Source organism: Anabrus simplex, chromosome 11, assembly GCF_040414725.1.
Source record: "Anabrus simplex isolate iqAnaSimp1 chromosome 11, ASM4041472v1, whole genome shotgun sequence".
In the NCBI taxonomy this organism is placed as follows: Eukaryota; Metazoa; Arthropoda; class Insecta; order Orthoptera; family Tettigoniidae; genus Anabrus; species Anabrus simplex.
In genome coordinates, this window is record NC_090275.1 from 48813018 (window position 1) to 48832874 (window position 19857).

The window sequence follows — 19857 nt, forward strand, 5'->3', positions numbered from 1 at the left end:
TGGTAGGCCATGGTCCTTCGGGGCTGTTGCGCCGTGGGGTTTGGTTGATTTTAGGTATTTGAATTTCTTTATTTTCCCTATTCGACCAATATCTGCCGTCAAATTTTTTGGAGCCTTTTTATGTTCGTAAAAAATTCATTTTATCTGCAGAGATTTTCAACCATGTATCTTATTTTATTTCTCTCCTTTGCTATTAGATTTTCGGACGTAAATTGATAAATTTAAACTACAGTCAAAGGGAACACTGGCACTCCATAAACAGAACATCGATAAAAATAGTCTTCCCTCTAAAATCAGTGAAAGAGAGGTGCGAGAGATAATGAGAGATCGATATTTTCAGTTATGGTGTCAATTGCCTCGTAAAGGGAGAGGAGTGGTTTGTACGCCGATCACCCGAAAGCAAACTCCTAGATGTCTCGCTAGTCACCATTATCTTAATCCGAAGAAAAACAACTCGATTTGTTCTGGGCGATTTCCGACAAAAGAGTAGCGTTACAAAAATGTTGCAAAGTTTGCTTTGGGAAGACTTGGTAGAAAGGAGACGAGCTGCTCAACAAAGTGGTATATTCCGAGCTGTCAGTGGAGAGATGGCGTGGGAGGACATCAGTAGACGAATAAGTTTGGATGGTGTCTTTAAAAGTAGGAAAGATCACAATATGAAGATAAAGTTGGAATTCAAGAGGACAAATTGGGGCAAATATTCGTTTATAGGAAGGGGAGTTAGGGATTGGAATAACTTACCAAGGGAGATGTTCAATAAATTTCCAATTTCTTTGCAATCATTTAAGAAAAGGCCAGGAAAACAACAGATAGGGAATCTGCCACCTGGGAGACTGCCCTAAATGCAGATCAGGATTGATTGATTGATTGATTGATTGATTGATTGATTGATTGATTGATTGATTGATTGATTGATTGATTGATTGATTGATTGATTGATTGATTGATTGATTGATTGATTGATTGATTGATTGATTGATTGATTGATTGATTGATTGATTGATTGATTGATTGATTGATTGATTGATTGATTGATTGATTGATTGATTGATTGATTGATTGATTGATTGATTGATTGATTGATTGATTGATTGATTGATTGATTGATTGATTGATTGATTGATTGATTGATTGATTGATTGATTGAATACATAAATGCTACAAAAATGTCGTGCAACCTGACCACAGTAAGATCGGTTCTCAACGGAACTTTCAGCTCAACCCGTTGCCACCGAAACGGTTGCAACGAGACCGAAATACTTAGGCATGTGCTGGGGTTCTGCAGGAGTATCGAATTACTCCGAATAAATCGTCACCATCGAGTAAGGGCATCAATTGCTCAAGGCCTGAGGCAGTGGGGATGTGAGATGCACGAAGAAGTTCACTGCGTATCTACCGACGACTCAACGAGAAGAATGGACATCATAGCCATCAATAAGAAAGACGATAAAGCGATGGTGTTAGATGCTACCATTCGCTTCGAGAGGGACCTGAAACGAGCTCAGGATGTTAATATGCAGAAACAATAAATTTATACGCACAGCCGAATATAATATTCCTCGTGGTCAATGGTTTGTTTGGAACCAAAGAGAACACAGCCACTAAGCTTCAAAATTTAAACAAATGCTTTTTATTACATAGAGAAAATCTTATTACTTATTGCAGATCATATTATACAGTTGCATTTATACCTAAAATCGAGATCAGGAGCCTGGTCTTCGCCGATGACATCGCGATCCTAACCAACAATTCTAAAGATTCTACAGTACCTGTTCAATCCGTACACAAGACAACGGCGAAGACAGGATTGCAAACATGATACTTCGAGAATAATCACCCCTGGAAAGCCCATTTAACGACCATCTATGGAAAGATTGGAAGTTAATCGATTCCAGTATCTTGGCGAATGGGTCCACCCCAATGGTAGAGACGGAACCTCCGTCTTAGAAAGATGTGCAGCATACCAAATGTCGCAAAACCGTTACAAAACGTGCATTTCGTAAAACGCCAAAATTTGTCATTATAAAACTGTTGTCAGAACCCAGTTCTTATATGTTGCGGTGATCTTTCTGAGGAACAGGAAAGGCACCATGGACGACCTGGAAAATGTCCAAAGACTATCTTCCGGAAAATTCATGGGTCAAAGTGCTCCCGGAGGGAATCTATGGACTTGAAAGCGAACTCTGAACTGTACTAACGGTTGGAAACGGCTGAAGTTTACGGGAACCTTCTCAGATTGGACAACGGCAGGGTTACGAAGATTTTCTCACTCATCAACAGCTACAACACTGGAAGCATGTGAATCAATAAAGTAGGGAGAAAGCTTCCGCTGGAATTGCTTATACTGATGTCTCAGACCACCCCAAATTTTTAAAGTTAGTAAATTTATGGTCTCCTCGGCCAAAGGTTGCTAAATCACGTAAACGTCTTTCACGGGAAAGAAAGGAAAAGCTAATAGCAGGGCCTAGGAGGTATTGGTGACGAAAGAGAACTAGTCATAAGCGCTGCCTAGTGAGCTTAAAGTACTAATAAGAAGTTATGTATTCAGGGACTTTATTGTCATCCTCACTGGAGGACGGATGATTTATCTTTTTAATACATCTTACTACTACGAATTAAATACATTTCTAATTTCTACTGCATAAGTTTATTCGTAAAATGTCAATGCTTAGTCCTTTTAATTCTGACTTTGCTCCTCCCTACGTCATTAATCTCTAGTGTTGGCAACAATTTGATCCTTGATTCTGCAGGCCTTTACTCAATTATATCGTAGAATTTGGCATTGAGATTCAAGTCACTAAATACACAGCAATTCTCAGCGGCATGGCATACGTGGGATTCAGAGCTTCTCGCTCTTCACATCTTCAGAAAGTAGAGTGCACTTGAGACGGCCGGCTGTAGACATGAATCTTGTGGATGAAATCAGTGTATTCTGGTAAGTAAATGTTGGTATTATTGTTTGTGTAGGCGGCAAGATTTACACTTGTCGAGGCAGTAACTGTTGATGATAGCGTGGGTACTAATTGATGTGTGGTGTTTGTATATTAACTGACCAGGGTCTATGAGGCTGTCGCCGATATTTCTCGCAAGGTTAGAGGCTGGAACATATCCGTGGTATTCGTTACACAAGAACCTCGTTTAACCGGAGTAAGTAGGACCGGAACTTATCCGGATTATCGAAAACGAAGACGTTTTACTAACATCTAAGAATCAGTTCTGCCAGTGTGTTTACAGTCTGGGATTTTAAGTAGGCCATCAGTTTGTCCAGCTCCATTGTTGCATCTCCATGAGTCATTGATTCTTCTGATGGAGCGCCGGTTTTATTTTCGAATTCACCATCTCTCTCGTCATTACTTGCCGAGGAACAAGAAGCGATAATTTATTCATCTGTCATTATGCCTCAGTCTGAATTATAATAATTTTCAACCAGTCATTTACGTCGTTCACATCTACGTCCGAGCATCCGGGAATGCGTGCAAAAATGTGTCAATGAACTCAGTAGAGTCCACGGTTTCCCATTCTCAATTCCAGGCGAATAGACTGCGGCCGACTTACTTCCAATTTCTGTCCTTAACTATCCTTGGCGGAAAGACATACTGTACAAAAGAAATACTGTACAAGTAAAAATATTATTTTATTATTTTTCGATCCGGATAAACCGGAGATCCGGATTAATGAGGGTCGGATAAACAAGATTCTTGTGTACTTATATTAAGAGGCTAATGTGATCTTCAGTAAGCTCGTATCCCCAGGTTTACCTGTAAACTGATTACTCCTTAAACCTCCGTGTATCAATCATCGAGTATCCGACTAATGATGCTTAGTTCGCGAATTCATTCCCCGATGTGACTGGGAATTTTTGAACATACGTTATAGATGCTTATGCCTTTCAGCGCTGAGTCTGCGATCCTCTCCGGTTTAATCGAGCGTCTCGACAATCCTCTGTTTGATCTAGCTCTGCCGCCTCGTTTAGATTTTACACTCGTACCTGTTTTTTTGTTGTTGTTTTTTTCTCCTGACCTTTCCGTGACAGTCTGGGATCGTTTCTTAAAATTCCCTTTACGACGGTCTGACACAGATAGGTCTTATGGCGACGATGGAATAGGAAAGGGATAGGAGTGGCAAGGAAACAACTGTGGCCTTAATTAAGGTACAGCCCCGGCGTTGACCTGGGGTGAATGTGTATGTTCAGTCCTCAGCCCTAAGGCTGGTTGGATCCTCAACAGCTCCGCCATCAGCTGTCATAGATGGCCTAGGCTTCACTGAAGAGGCGTACTAGAGAAATGAGGAGTGAGGTAGTTTCCCGTTGCTTTCATCACCGAGCCAGAAGTTGCTATTACATATTTGAGTGATGAATACTAAAACTGGCTACAACAAACAAAATCGAAGCCTTTAAAATGTGGATTTGGCTAAGGATGTTTAAAATGCCATAAATAACTAAAGAAGAGATCCTGAATCTTATAAATGAAGATCGAGAACTGACAGTTACAGCTGAAAGGAGAAAATGCGATATATCTTGCGATGTACCAAATATTAATTTCTACAGTTGACTACACAAGGAAAAGTTGAAATTAAAATAGGTAAAAAGAAGTTGAAAAAAGAATATTGTAAAATAAAATAAAATAAAGTAAAGGACGAAGCTACTCACTGCAGACAGTTTGTTACACAAAGCAACCAGTCGTCGATACCCATTAATGGAAACGTATGACAAGAAGATTAAAATACCACGACCTATCAGAAATTCGAGCCCTAGGCCCCAAATCTCGAAGACCAAGGTCTCTTTTCTTTTGCTTTACATTGCACCGACAGTCCGGCTCGATGGCTAAGTGGTGAGCGCGCTGGCCTTTGGCGACAGAGGTCCCGGGTTTGATTCCCGGCAGTGTCGGGTATTTTAACCTTAATTGGTTAATTTCGCTGGCACTGGGGCTGGGTGTATATGTCGTCTTCATCATCATTTCATCCTCATCACGACGCGCAGGTCGCCTACGGGTGTCAAGTGAAAAGACCTGCACCTGGTGAGCCGAACTTGTCCTCGGACGCTTCCGGCAGTAAAAGCCATACGCCATTTCATTTCATTTCATCGCACCGACACAGATAGGTGTTATGGCGATAATGGGAGAGGAAAGGGCTAGGAGTGAGAAGAAAGCGGCCATGCCCTTAATTAAGGTACAGGTCCAGCATTTGCCTGTTATGAAAATGGGGAACCATGGAAAACCATCTTCAGGGCTGTCGACAGTGGGCTTCGAACCCACTATCTCCCGGATGCAAGCTCAGAGCTGCGCGCCCCTAACTATACGGCCAACTCGCCCGGTGATCTGGTATTATACTGTTCTTCATAAGTAAGATCTTTAGCTCTCTGTGGTTGAGGACGGTAGAATAACACACGTGCTATCCCCTGCCTGTCGTAAAGAGGCGACTAAAAGAGGCCGCAGGGGTTCTGAACTTTGTAGTGTGGTTTGGCGACCACAGGGCACTTAGCAGAGTTCTGGCATTGCTTCCACATACTTGTGCCAGGCTCCTGAATTTCATTTTCGCGCCCTTTGAGACCCTTGTCTTTATTTGGCCGATATCTTAATTTTTTGAAGTATCGGAGCCCTCCCAGTTTTTCTCTCTAATTAGTGTTGTATAGAGGATGGCTGCCTAATTGTACTTCCTCTCAAAACAATAATCACCATCGCCACCTCTCTCTGACGGTGCTGTAAGTGTTAGTTACACCTACATTAATCAACACTGCGAAGAGCGTTCATTGGCCTTGGTGTATATTGAACCACGGACACGTAGCAATTGTTCACGCCAACGTTATGGCGGTGTTGATATTACACAGGGACACTACACATGGGTGCGTGCAGTGTGCAGTAGAGATGGGGAGATTCTGAACGAGTCATTCATAATGGACGAATCATTGCACTGACCGACTGAATCACGATTCAGTGTACGAAATGAATTGACTCGTTAGTGAATCGAAAGCTGAATCGGGAGAAGGTAGCCGCAACTCGTTCCTTGGTTCCTCGTCCTTTGATCCGTTCTGATTCATATTTATTTATTTTAGTGTGAACATGACAGGTCATGAGTCCCAATTACAATGTTCACATCAGTTGTTAGCTAGAAGTTAAAAACACAAATTAAAAACGAAAACAATACATAGCTACAATAATCATAAAAATTAATTCCAGTGACACACAAGTCACATCCAGCTAACGATAACATGATGTCAAGCATAATTGGCAGTCAAACAAATTTTAGTGAAAAATGGAAGGGTATGTATAGGTACTTGAAGTCAGAAAGAGGTTCCAAGAAGGACATTTCAGGAATAATTAATGAACAAGGAGAGTGTATATGGGAGGATCTTCAAAAGACAGAAGTATTCAGTCAGCAATAGGTAAATATTGATGGTTACAAGTAAAATGTCCAGATAGAGGAGGTGACTAATGCTAAAGAAGTATTAAAATTTACATATGATAACAATGATATTCACAATAAGATACAAAAGTTGAAAACTAGAAAAGCGGCTGGAATTGATAAGATTTCTGGGGGATATACTAAAGACAATGGGTTGGGATATAGTACTATATCTGAAGTACTTATTTGATTATTATTTGGTTAAAGGAGCTATACCAAATGAATGGAGAGTTGATATAGTAGCCCCTGTCTATAAAGGAAGGGCTAATAGACATAAAGCTGAAAATTACAGGCCAATAATTTTTGACATGCGTTGCATGTAAGCTTTGGGAAGGCATTCTTTCTGATTACATTAGACATGTTTGTGAAATTAATAACTGGTTCGATAGGAGGCAATTCGGTTTTAGGAGAGGTTATTCCACTGAAGCTCAGCTTGTAGGATTCCAGCAATATATAGCAGATATTTTGGATTCTGTAGGTCAAATGGACTGTATCGCGATTGACCTGTCTAAAGCATTCGATGGGGTGGATCATGGGAGACTGCTGGAAGAAATGAGTGCAATCGGACTAGACAAAAGAGTGACTGAATGGGTTGCTATATTTCTAGAAAATATATCTCAGAGAATTAGAGTAGACGAAGCTTTATCTGATCCTGTAATAACTAAGAGGGGAATTCCTCAAGGCAGTACCATTATGTTTTCTTGTATATATAAATGATGTGAGTAAAGGAGTGTAATCCGAGGTAAGGCTTTTTGCGGATGATGTTATTCTCTATAGAGTAATAAATAAGGTACAAGATTGTGAGCAACTGCAAAAAGACTCGATAATGTTGTGAGATGGACAATAGGCAATGGAATGATGATGAACGGAGTTAAAAGTCAGGTTGTGAGTTTCACAAATAGGAAAAGTCCTCTCAGTTTTAATTACTGCGTTGATGGAGTGAAAGTTCCTTTTGGGGATCATTGTAAGTATCTGAGTGTTAATATAAGGAAAGATCTTCATTGGAGTAATCACATAAATGGGATTGTAAATAAAGGATACAGATCTCTGCACATGGTTATGAGGGTGTTTAGGGGTTGTAGAAAGGATGTAAGGGAGAGGGCTTATAAGTCTCTGATAAGACCCCAACTAGAGTATTGTTCCAATGTATGGGACCCTCACCAGGATTACATGACTCAAGATCTGGAAAAAATCCAAAGAAAAGCAGCTTGATTTGTTCTGCGTGATTTCCGACAAAAGAGTAGCGTTACAAAAATGTTGCAAAGTTTGGGCTGGGAAGAACTGGAAGAAATGAGACGAGCTGCTCGACTGAGTGGTATGTTCCGAGCTGTCAGCGGAGAAATGGCGTGGAATGACATTAGTAGATGAATAAGTTTGAGTGGCGTCTTTAAAAGTAGAAAAGATCACAATATGAAGATAAAGTTGGAATACGAGAGGACAAATTGGGACAAATATTCATTTATAGGAAGGGGAGTTAGCGATTGGAATAACTACCAAGGGAGATGTTCAATAATTTTCCAGTGCCATTGAAATCATTTAAGAAAAGGCTGGGAAAACAACAGATTGGGAATCTGCCACCTGGGTGACTGCCCTAAATGCAGATCAGTGTTGACTGATTGAGGGAAATTACTAGAAAATAAAATCATTAGAGATAATATAACTAATATTACATTACAGTACTAATTAATTCCAATTAAAATTAATTAATGTTTAAAACAATTATTTTAACAGGCTTTTCACTTCGCATGTAATAAATTTAATGACATGGTTTACAACAATTATACTAGTTTGTACTAGTTTTTCTTTTTAAAATTTCTTCATAATCTATTAAATTGTATCAGAAGTACAGTGTTACATGTCGAAGTGAATGTAGCTTCGGTCATAATAAAAATATCAACATAGAGATGAATAATTATTGCAGAGTGGCATTGCTCTGTTAATTGTGGTGTTCTTATAGATTTCAGTCTTATCCTTTAATAGAAAAATATATTTCTAGGACGACCTAGTTTATGTGGCACTTCAATATATTTGAGTTATCAATTACAAAATTATTTATTTTATACAGTAAAGTCAAATCTTTGCAACTTTGTCTGTAGCGTAAGCAATTCACACCACGTTTCTTCAGTATACTTGAATAATTTATGAAAGTTGGGTAATTTCCTGTGATTTTATAAGTCATGAATTTTAAAAACTTGTTTTGAACACTCTCGAAAGATTGATATTCCTTATGGTCCTTGGCTTCTAAATAATTGAGCCATACTCAACTCTGGACCCGCCAACTCCGGTATCCACCATTTTTGAATCAATGACAACTTGTGAAGAACGACTCTGTTATTCTTCATTTAACATAAACTAAAAGGCTGGTTCAGAAATAAAATACTCTTAACCTAACCTTACAGGAAAAATATATTTTTTAAACAAGAAATGATTACTTCGTTTCACGTTCCACTGTTCATGGAACCGTAATATACACTCAACTTTCAGCTCGTTCCGAAATGGTAGGTTAAGTTTATTTCAAGGTTCACCTTCGCGGAAGTGATCCTGTTCATTGACCAATTGATTTTAGAAATACAATACAATACAAATGGCAATATATATATATATATTTTTTTTGCTATTTGCTATTTGCTTTACGTCGCACCGACACTGATAGGTCTTATGGCGATGATGGGATAGGGAAAGCCTAGGAGTGGGAAGGAAGCGGCCGTGGCTTTAATTAATATACAACCTGCCTGGTGTGAAAATGGGAAACCACGGAAAACCATCTTCAGGGCTGCCGACGGTGGGGTTTGAACCCACTATCTCCCGGATGCAAGCTCATAGCTGCGTGACCCTAACCGCATGGCCAACTCGCCCGGTAATTGTAATCTTTAACCCTTAATGGGACAAAACTACTTTTTTCATTGAAATATAATGAAACCTTTTCTATCAGTGTCCATGTTCTGTATGTACAGAGAAATAAGTGTAAAATTCCATGAAATATTTTATTACAAAATTATTACAATTTTCTGCGGTAAAAAATAGACCACAATCCATTTAGGCGAACTGAAAATACATATGTGTTTTGTGGTTAATATTTTAACCACATTACATAAATTGGTTTTTACTGTGAAGAATATGTATTTTTCACTTCAGAAATGTCATTTATACTATTGAAGTGGCTTATGTCCGCCTCTGTAGTTTAGTGGTTAGTGTGATTAGCTGCCACCCCCGGACTCCCGTTTTCGATACCCGGCTCTGCATCGAAATTTTGAAAAGTGGTACGAGGCCTGGAACGGGGTCCACTCAGCCTCGGGAGGTCAACTGAGTAGAGGTGGGTTCGGTTCCCACCTCAGCCTTCCTGGAAGTGGTTTTCCGTGGTCTCCCACTTCTCCTCCAGGCAAATGCCGGGATGCTATCTAACTTAAGGCCACGGCCGCTTCCTTCCCTCATCCTTATCTATCCCTTCCAAACTTCCCATCCCCCTGCAAGGCCTCTCTCCGCCATAGCAGGTGAGGCCGCCTGGGTGAGGTACTGCTCATCCTCCCCATTTGTATCCCCCGACCCATAGACTGAAGCTCCAGGACACTGTCCTTGAGGCGGTAGAGGTGGGATCTCTCGCTGAGTCTGAGGGAAAAACAAACACTGGAGGATAAACTGATAAAGAAGAAGAAGTCACGGTAACTAGAGTTCGTGATGGTTATTACAGTATGTTAGCCGCAAAGCTGCGTACTCATTAGCCCCTTTTCATCAGGAAGATAATAAAGATGGTTATGGAAGTGAGAAAAAATGCGTGAACATATTATCAGTCGAAGAATCTCGCCATAAGACCTATCTGTGTCGGTGCGACGTAATGCAAATAGCAAAAAAAAACAAAAGAATTAATCAAAATAAGACGCATAAAATACTTCGTACTCGTGCATTATCTCCGCTTCACGGTAAAGCATAAAATCATTGACTCCACACACATACACACACACACACACACACGGGAGGTAAAGAGTTCCGAAAAATGAGTGTATCTACATACAAAAGAATGGTAAGGGTATGAACAGTGAGAAAATGGAAGACATTCTAGAACTCGTAAATATAACACTCCATTTTTGGGTAGTGTTTTAACGTCGCATTAACACATCGAAGGTTTTTGGTGACGCAATGATGGAAAAGATAGGGGTCGTGGCATTAACCAAGGTAAAGCACCAGGCTTGCCTAGTGTGAACATGGGAAATGGCAGAACCGTATCTTCAGGGCTGACAATGGTGGGATTCGAACACACCGTTTCTTAAATACAACCTCACAGCTGCGAAACTCGCTCGGTTAAATATGATAACAATCTATTTTACTATTATTATTATTATTATTATTATTATTATTATTATTATTATTATTATTATTATTATTATTATTATTAGTTCTTTCCTTCTTTCTTTCTTTCTTTCTTTCTTTCTTTCTTTCTTTCTTTCTTTCTTTCTGTCTTTCTTAATCTGTTAACCCTCCAGGGTCGGGTTTTTTTCCCTCGGACTCAGCAACGAATGTCACCTCTACCTCTATGTCCTGGAGCGTGAGACTTTCGGTCGGGGGGATGAAACTGGGACGGAGGAACAGTACCTCGCTCAGGTGACCTTATCTGCTATGCTGAACAGGAGCCGTGTGGAGGGATGGGAAGATTAGAAGTGATAGATAAGGAAGAGGGAAGGATGTGTCCGTGGCCTTAAGTTAGGGACTATCCTAGCTCTTGCCTGGAGAAGTGGGAAACCACGGGAAACCGTTCGAGGATGGCTGAGGTTGGAATCGAATCCACCTCTACTCATTTGACCTCCTGAGGCTGAGTGTACACCGTTCTAGCCCTTATAACACTATTCAAATTTTGTGGCAGAGCTGGGAATCGAACCCGGGCCTCCAGGGGTGGTAGATAATCACGCTAACCACTAAAACACAGATGCGGACATTATTATTATTATTATTATTATTATTATTATTATTATTATTATTATTATTATTATTATTATTATTATTATTATTATTATTATTATTATTATTATGTGCTGTTGATCACACCCGTCATTTACGCATACCCATGCTCGTACTTCAGGCATCATTTAAAAACAATATTTCTCTCTATATAAATAACATTCTAAATTACCACCCACAAGGTTTCACCTTATGCGGTATTTTACTGATATCCTAGCTCGACTCTGTTAAGGCTGGTGTGATTTTGTTATGTCTAATAATAATAATAATAATAATAATAATAATAATAATAATAATAATAATAATAATAATAATAATAATATAATTAACGTGTGAATGTTACAAGTTTATTTTTTAAGTATTAATGTTATTGGAAGAGTTATGTGTATAGGAAACAGAGTCCTGTAAATAAGTAAACAACGCAATGAGTGAATAAATAAATAGAGTGGATCAGACGTTTGAGGCGGTGGCCTTCTGACCCCAACTTGGCAGGCTCGATCCTAGCTCAGTCCGATGGTATTTGAAGGTGCTCAAATACGTCAGTCTCGTGTCGGTAGATTTACTGGCACATAAATGAACTCCTGTGTGACTATATTCTGGCATCCCGGCGACTTCTCTGTCCATTCAAGTATTTTAATTCTGGACTGTGGAGAATAACGCGGTTCACTTAATGAGAGATTTTCTCGATCTCTTTGTTTCCCCTGTGGGTAGAGGCGGTGGAACAACACCCACAGTGTTCCCTGCCTGTCATAAGAGGCAACTATAAGGGGCCCAAGAACTCTTAACTTTAGAGCGTGGACTGGTGACCACGGGCCCTTAGCTGAGTCCTGAAATTGCTTCCTCTTACTTGTGTTACGCTCTTCAGTTTTATCTACACTATCCGACCTCGCTTGGTCAACTCTTACTCCTTTCCAACCCCGACGGTATTAGGTGCTTTTTTTGGTTTAGGCAGTCTTTCATTTTTAGGCCCTCCGTGGCCCTTGTCTTTCTTTGGCCGATACCTTCATTTTTCGAGATGTCGGACCTCTTCAATGTTCTTCTGCGATTACTGTCAATAGAGGATGGTTGTCCAGTTGCACTTAAAGCAATAAACACCACCATCAAGCTCCTAGTTACAGGAAGAAAGCGCACAGTGAGAAGATGACCCTACTGACCTAGTGTACATAGAAGAACACTGGTTGCCATGGTTACAGTGGCCTTGGGATATTGGTGAATCTATGTGCTCAGCAAAAAAAAAAATCTCTGTTAAAACAGTAGATAAAAGAACTAAACAAAAATACCTCTAGGTATTCATTATTCACTTGAAACTTACAAAAACTATGACATTTTTTGCGAAATAATCAATATACAGACAGTGAAACAATTATTTTTATATAGAATAGATCTAAAACACGTTTTAAATCCTTAACTTTTCTCTGGCTTAATTGATTCCTATATCCTCCATGGCTTAGGCGGCACGAGCTAGCCTCTCACTGCTGGGTTCCGTGGTTCAAATCTCGGTCACTTTATATGCAATTTGTACTGGACAAAGGGAAGGCGAGACAGATTTTTCTCCAAGTACTCCGGTTTTCCCTGTCATCTTTCATTCTAGCAACACTCTCCAATATTATTTCATCTGCCAGTCATTAATCATTGCTCCAAAGGAGTGCGACGGGCTTCGGCAGCCGGCACAGTTCCTATTCCCGTCGGTAGATAGGGCTTCATTCATTCCATTCCTGACACGGTCGAATAACTAGGAGAATTTTGTTAATTGATTTCTACACATTGCAATTATGATAGCGACATATTATGTCAACGTTTAACAGACAACAATATCTTAAAGTCATTTAGTGATAAGAAGTTCAGCTCCTGTTTTAAATGTTCTATTTGTTTCCAGTTACAAGAGCACGGGAAGGCAACGCCGGCTGCTCATGTTGCTGCTCGCGCTGATTCTGCTGCTTGTCGTGCTGATTATTGCGCTCGCTATCGTCGGCTATTTATGTGAGTACCATCTTACTAGTAGGACATTACGGTAAGGAGATATCATCGAACACGGAGTACGACCTCATGCTTCCACGTTTACTTAGACGTCTGAAGTTTGCTCCCCTTTAAGTTAGGCAAATTGAATACAAATGAAGAGGGGAGGAGGAGAAATGAGAAAAGATTCCATAAGAAATCAAGACAAAGAAGATAAGTAAGAACCTCTTGGGAATGAAAAGAGAACTTTTGGTTCAATTTCTCCTTTATCTCTCTTTGCCTGCCTTGTATTGGCATTTTTGAACAAGACTTGTAACTGTGATAACTAGGGCTCTAAAGTTGAGGAAAAGTCCTTTCTTCTCGAATGCCCAAAGGCAAGACCCAACATAATACAATTATGTTCATTTTGACTCATTGTAAGCCAGCAAATGATGGGTTTTATTTGTCCTTTTCATGCCTTTTCGGTGTTTTTTGGGTTATAGATCCTTTTTTAGTCTCTTCTTTAGGACTTAAGGTGAAATTACCTTCTTTCGACTATATTTGTACTGCCCATTCTCAACTCGAATCATCATCAGTTCATCCATCACCTGTTAAATATCTTTTCTCTAGTAAGAGGGAAAATGACATGGAAATGAAAATGAAATGAAAAAATGAAACGAAAACACAAGCGGCATCAAATTACGTGCAACTTAAGTGAAATAATGAAAGGATTGATGCGAGTGTTTTGTGAAGAGAAAAAGATCCCTCTTGCTTTAAGTATGAACCCTTAGCATCCGTTGACATCGAAGTAAGTTTCTCGATGGTTTGCAACGTACTGTGTGAAAACTGACGATCATTTACACCTAAGAACCTGGAGATGACTATTGTGATATACTGCAAAGCCAAGTGATGTAAGGTTTATGAATTCCAATTACCGCAACCTTAGTGTTATTAAGCCAGATATTATTCCAGTTTTACTAATGTCCATTCTTTACTCCAGGATGTCCATTGAGGGTTCACTTCATTCTAGGTGGAAAGTATTTTATTCTTCAAGTACTTATTTGAACAAACACCGAATTCCTGTCTTAAATTATGTTAATCTAAAAATATATAATGTGTGAAAGAAGAAATATTTCACTCATACATTATTGCACTATATGTTGCATATGACCAGAATGTTACATTTTAAAACATTATATTCCTGCATTAAGTATCCACTTAAAGTTAAAACATACTGTGTAGCTAACTCGCTCAGTAAGCGATATAACAACACTTCAATGATTTGGCTAGTACGAAAAAACACAATATGCACATATTGCGTAGCTAACTAGCTCAGTAAACGATATAGCAACACGTCAATGATTTGCCTAGTGCGAAAATTTTAAAAAACATACTGTGTAGCTAACTCGCTCAGTATACGATATAGCAACACTTCATTGATTTGCCTAGTACGAAAATAAAAAACACACTATGCACATATCGCGTAGCTAACTCGCTCAGAGGGGGCACCGACCAGCTAACACAAGTTTATTACAACTCTGTAGCATGACAGAGATTTCACCTTGTTCGCCTTTATTAGGAAAAAGTGGCGAGGATTTTTGAAATACACGGGTGATTAAGCTAGTCAGAAACATTGCGGTTGCCAGCAAACATGCAAATATGTGCAGTGTTTGTCAACAACATTTGTACCATATTTAATAATCGATTGAATATTGGCCTTTTTTTCCTCTGTTGGGTTGAGTCCTCCCCCCCCCCCCCTTAGGCCACGGCCGCTACTTTCCCAGTCCTAGCCGTCCCCCGTTCTTGCGTCATCGAAAAACCTTCGATGGGTTAGTGCGACGTTTAAATTACTACTAAAATATTTATTTCTTTATTTTGATTTTTAGTGTGTTTCTTTGTTTGGCAAACTGACAACACTTGCGACGAAACACGTTTTAAGTACCAAGTATATTAGTGACAACACTTTTGAAGAAGTCGAGGACGTGCTGCACAAACTCAAGGGTAGAAAATTACTGATCCTCGACGAATTTCCAGCAGAGTTGGGGAAGAGATAACATGGTGACAGTGGAATAAATCTTTTGAAAATTTTGTCCTACAACATCAAGAACGGTGACCCAATACCAGACGTGTTTCGCGAAAATTACGTACAGCCATTTTACAAGAACAAAGGTGACTCGAGAATCTGTACAAACTATACAGGCATTAAACTCACGCCACATACTCTAAATATTTGGGAACTAGTGATCACCAACCGTGTGAAGAAGTTCGTACAGAAGAAGAATGTTATCGGGCAATTCAGATCGTGAGGATGCTAGTGGAAAAATAAAAGGACCTGCGCGTAGTTTCTATCAATCCTCAGAAGACATTCGACAGAATGCTGAGAGATCTGATTTGTTCATCATTACGAGCTCATGGCACACCATAATCATAATATGTAAATTTGATCCATGCTATGTGCAAGGATTCTAACACACGCGTGAGATGCACAGCATATATCAAACCTTTCACCATCAAACATGGAGTCCACCAGGGCCCTGTTTCATAAAACTAACTAATAATATTAGCTAATAATATTAGAACTCATAAAAATATGTATTAGTTAACCAAATAATGTTTCATAAAGATTTACACATGACTAATAAAGTATCTTCACTAATAATATTAGTTCATTAGTCAGCTGATACAAATGGAGGTTAGAATCGGTCTGTTGCATATGTTCTTGGTTTGAGTTTGTTCCTCGCAGTAGGCTAATGCTTGACTACAACCGACTATTAATCCACATGTTCAAAAGGCTCACTTGATATTATCGTTGTTATGAATTAGATACGTGTGAAAATGGATAAAAGAAGTGAAAATAATGTGAGAGAAGAAAGTTACATTGCAGAAAGTGATTGAGTTAAAGCGTCAACTATTCGCAGCCTTTTGCACACTATAACCCTACTTGTTTCTTTTACTTTTTTATTTCATGTACTCTTAAAAATCTCTGAGATGGACTAGCAAAATCTTTGTTTACTACGCCCTATTGGTGGGGGGCGGCAGGATAACAGCCACGGTATCCCCTGCCTGTCGTAAGAGGCGACTAAAAGAGGTCCCAGAGCTCTCAACTTGGGAGCGTGTGTTGGCGAACATGAGGCACTGAGATGAGTCCTGCCATTGCTTTAACTTACTTCTGCCAGGCTCATTTTCATCTACCCTTCTAATCTCCCTTGTTCAAGTCTCGTTCTTTTCCGACCCTGACAGTATTAGGTTGCGAGGCCGAGAGAGTCTTTCATTTTTACGCCTATCAAGGCCCTTCTCATTCTTTAGCCGATACCTTCATTTTTCAAAATGTCAGAACCTTTCCATTTTTCTATCTGATTAGTGTTATTATAGATGATGGTTGCCTAGTTGTAGCCTACTTCCCCTTAAAACAATAATCATCACCAGCATCATCTTGGTTTATTTGTGATATAAACCAAGATTTTAAAGGATACCTGGAGTGTCCGAGCAGAACTGCACTAGAGAAACACAATGATACTGTGTATCACTACCAACCGGTGGAGTGCAATGCGAAGTTGCTATTTTAAGGTTATGCTTCATTCCTTGCAGTGGAACGTTCATAATCCTATCAAGCAAATACTCAATAGTTCTGTAATCTAACCTAAATCTCCCATTGTATTCATATGTTTGTTATATTCCAGTACAGGCTGTTTTTGACGTAACATTTATTGAACGTTGAATACCTACACTCGTTCCTTATCACTATTTGAATCAGAGTCCACCATTTCAGTGATCTTCATGATTTTATGCCAAAATATCAAAATACCGCTCACTTTGGTTTCACTAATAATATGAATTATGAGTCAAAATACACTCATGGAAATAATCCTAATAATATGAGTAACTTTTATTAGTCATGTTGTCTATGAAACAATTTACTAATATTATTAGGAACATCTATTAATAATTTCGACTTATAAACTAATAACTAATATTATTAGCTAATAATTTTATGAAACATAATACTAATATTATTAGTTAATATTATTGGTTTCTTACTAATAATATTAGTGAAAATGTTTTATGAAACAGGGCCCTCGGCGTGTTCTTAGCCCACTCGTTTTCATCAGTCATGAATTTCCTGACATCGGAAATCACAAATATCCTTCTTGAGACGTTGCTGTTTGCTGATGATGTGGGATTGATCAGTGACAAATTGGTGTTGCTTGCGTATTTGGAAAACGGCGAAAAGTTCTAGAAAACAATGGATTCAAAGTGAGCTGTTCAAAGGCCAAACATCATCTCTGCACTTCCACAGATCTCGTGACTTTCATCACAAGATATTTTGCTGGATTTTCAACCACTGTCAAAAACTGAAATAATTTGGCTCCGTGGCGGAAACATTCGGTGGATGTGATGAGGGTGTAAATCTCTGGATCAGTGTAGACTGGCTGAAAAGAAAACAAACTTCACCTTATTCTGCGATAAGAGAATGCCATTGAAGAAAAGCCCTTCATAACGGTAGTGAGACCTGCACTGAATTGTGCTTAGAAATGGTGGACATCCTCTGAACACCATGAACATAGCCTAGATGCCACGGAGGTAAGAATTGTTAGAATGTCAGCAGGAGTTTCTACAATTACAATTTTCATTTTTTTACGTTGCACCGACACAGATAGGTCTTATGGAGACGATGGGATAGGAAAGGCATAGGAGTGGGAAGGAAGCGGCCGTTGCCTTAATTGAGGTACAGCCTGGTGTGAAAATGAGAAACCACGGAAAACCATCTTCAGGGCTGCCAAGAGTGCGGTTCGAGCCCACTACCTCCCGGATGCAAGCTCACAGCTGCGCGCCCCTAATCGCACGGCCAACTCGCCCGGTGAAGAATTTCTAAGACGGATGACATTCGAAATGATTGCATCAGAATCACAAGGATTGGATTGTTGAGATCGTTCAGCACGAGCGGAATGGTTCGAGAAGGTGAAATAACAGGATGAGCTTCAGCCACCCGGAGAACGAAGAGGAAGAATAATAGCTTGTCCCAACAAATGAGGCAATAGAAAATATGTTTCGATCCCATTGGCGTCGAAATACAAGCAGTTGTCAACAACGAAATCCAGCTACGTTCCTGGAGAATCTGCAGCAGTAGCTACACAACCAGGACGTTATCAATGATGTGCATAGATGGCAAAGAGAGGAAGAATTAGAAGAAGAGCAATAATGATGGAATCCACCTGGCTGAGATAGTACGGGGTACGCCCGTTCCACCTGCAGGACGTGGATTCAATACACCACCAGGAACCTAAAAAATTAGAAAAGAGGTTTCGCCTATCTGGATTAGTTTATTTTACTCTGGACCATTCACTTCCCACTAGAAATGAGTAGCAGATAAATTTCTGTGCGCAAAAGCAGTCAGATGTATACCTCATCAATCTACTCCACTTTTGGTGTGTTGTGGTAAATTTTTTTATGATGAAATATAACTAGGCAAACATCCAGTCTCATCTCTGTGTAGCAGCAGAATTATAGTTCTTTAAACACGTTAAACAAAATTGTAAACAATAAATTTGATTCCATAGGACTGCTGAATGTTTTCTCCTTTCATGTTCAACAACTAGGAGCTCACAAGAACGCATTATTTCACGTTCAATGATCCAGAACTTCTCATCACTTGAATTCGCCATTATTAAAATCACACATTTGCTGCAGGAAAATATTTAATTTCAGAATCGCACACTGTCATTATTAAACATTTAAGGCATGTGTTTCTAATTTTTAAATTCAGATGTTATACTTCTTTTGAATAATCGGTGTTCCTTCAGGTACTGTATTATTGTAGTAATGTATTACTTTAGTTATATCATTGTTTTAATTCCTGTATTTTCGTAGTATGGAAAAATTCTTGTTTTACTATAGATCGATATTTTCTCCGTATGTCTATTTTCTTGTTCGTTTTATTCTTCATCCTTGTCTTTATTTTCATTGTTTTTACTTTGTACTTATTTTTTCATGTGTGTCTGACTTCATGGAAAAATGGTTAGTGTGCTGTCCTTTGACCACCGGGGTCCCGGGTTCGATTTCCGGTAGGGTCGAGAATTTTAACCATAATTGGTTAGTTTCGCTGACACGGGGGCTGGATGTACGTATCGTCTTCATCATCATTTCATCCTAATAACGACGCGCAGGTGGCCTATTGGCGTCAAATCAAAAGACCTACATCTCGCGAGCCGAACTTGCCCTCGGACACTCCCGGCACTAAAAGCCATACGCCATTTCATTTTTATACATATTTATTATAGGTATTGGTGTGTTAATAAGGTACTGTATTGATCCTGCTGCCAGTGTAGTTTCCAAGGCAAAAATAAATATTAATACTAATCAGAAGAAAAATTTAAGTGGTCTGTCTATATGAAGAATGAAGTATTAGCAAAATAAATTTGAAGAGTCACGAAAGACGTAAAAATGAAAGAACTATGGACCCTTGCAAAAATTAATACCATCATGGTCGTAAGGCAGCGAAATTTGGCAAAGGGAGGAGAGACAGGGAGGATGACAGTGAGGGGACTAGCACAATTAAGTAGAAGGAATGAGTGG

At 39.3% G+C, this 19857-nt stretch overlaps 1 protein-coding gene across 2 annotated transcripts in view; it reads left to right on the forward strand.

Moving 5' to 3' along the window:
- Positions 1 to 19857, forward strand: part of Nep5 (Neprilysin 5) — a 100593-nt gene that overhangs the window by 11476 nt on the left and 69260 nt on the right. For both annotated transcript variants that reach the window (XM_067155969.2, XM_067155970.2), the window contains one exon: positions 13226 to 13329. In XM_067155969.2, coding sequence (XP_067012070.1) covers positions 13226 to 13329 — 104 coding nt within the window. The remainder of the gene's footprint in view (positions 1 to 13225; positions 13330 to 19857) is intronic.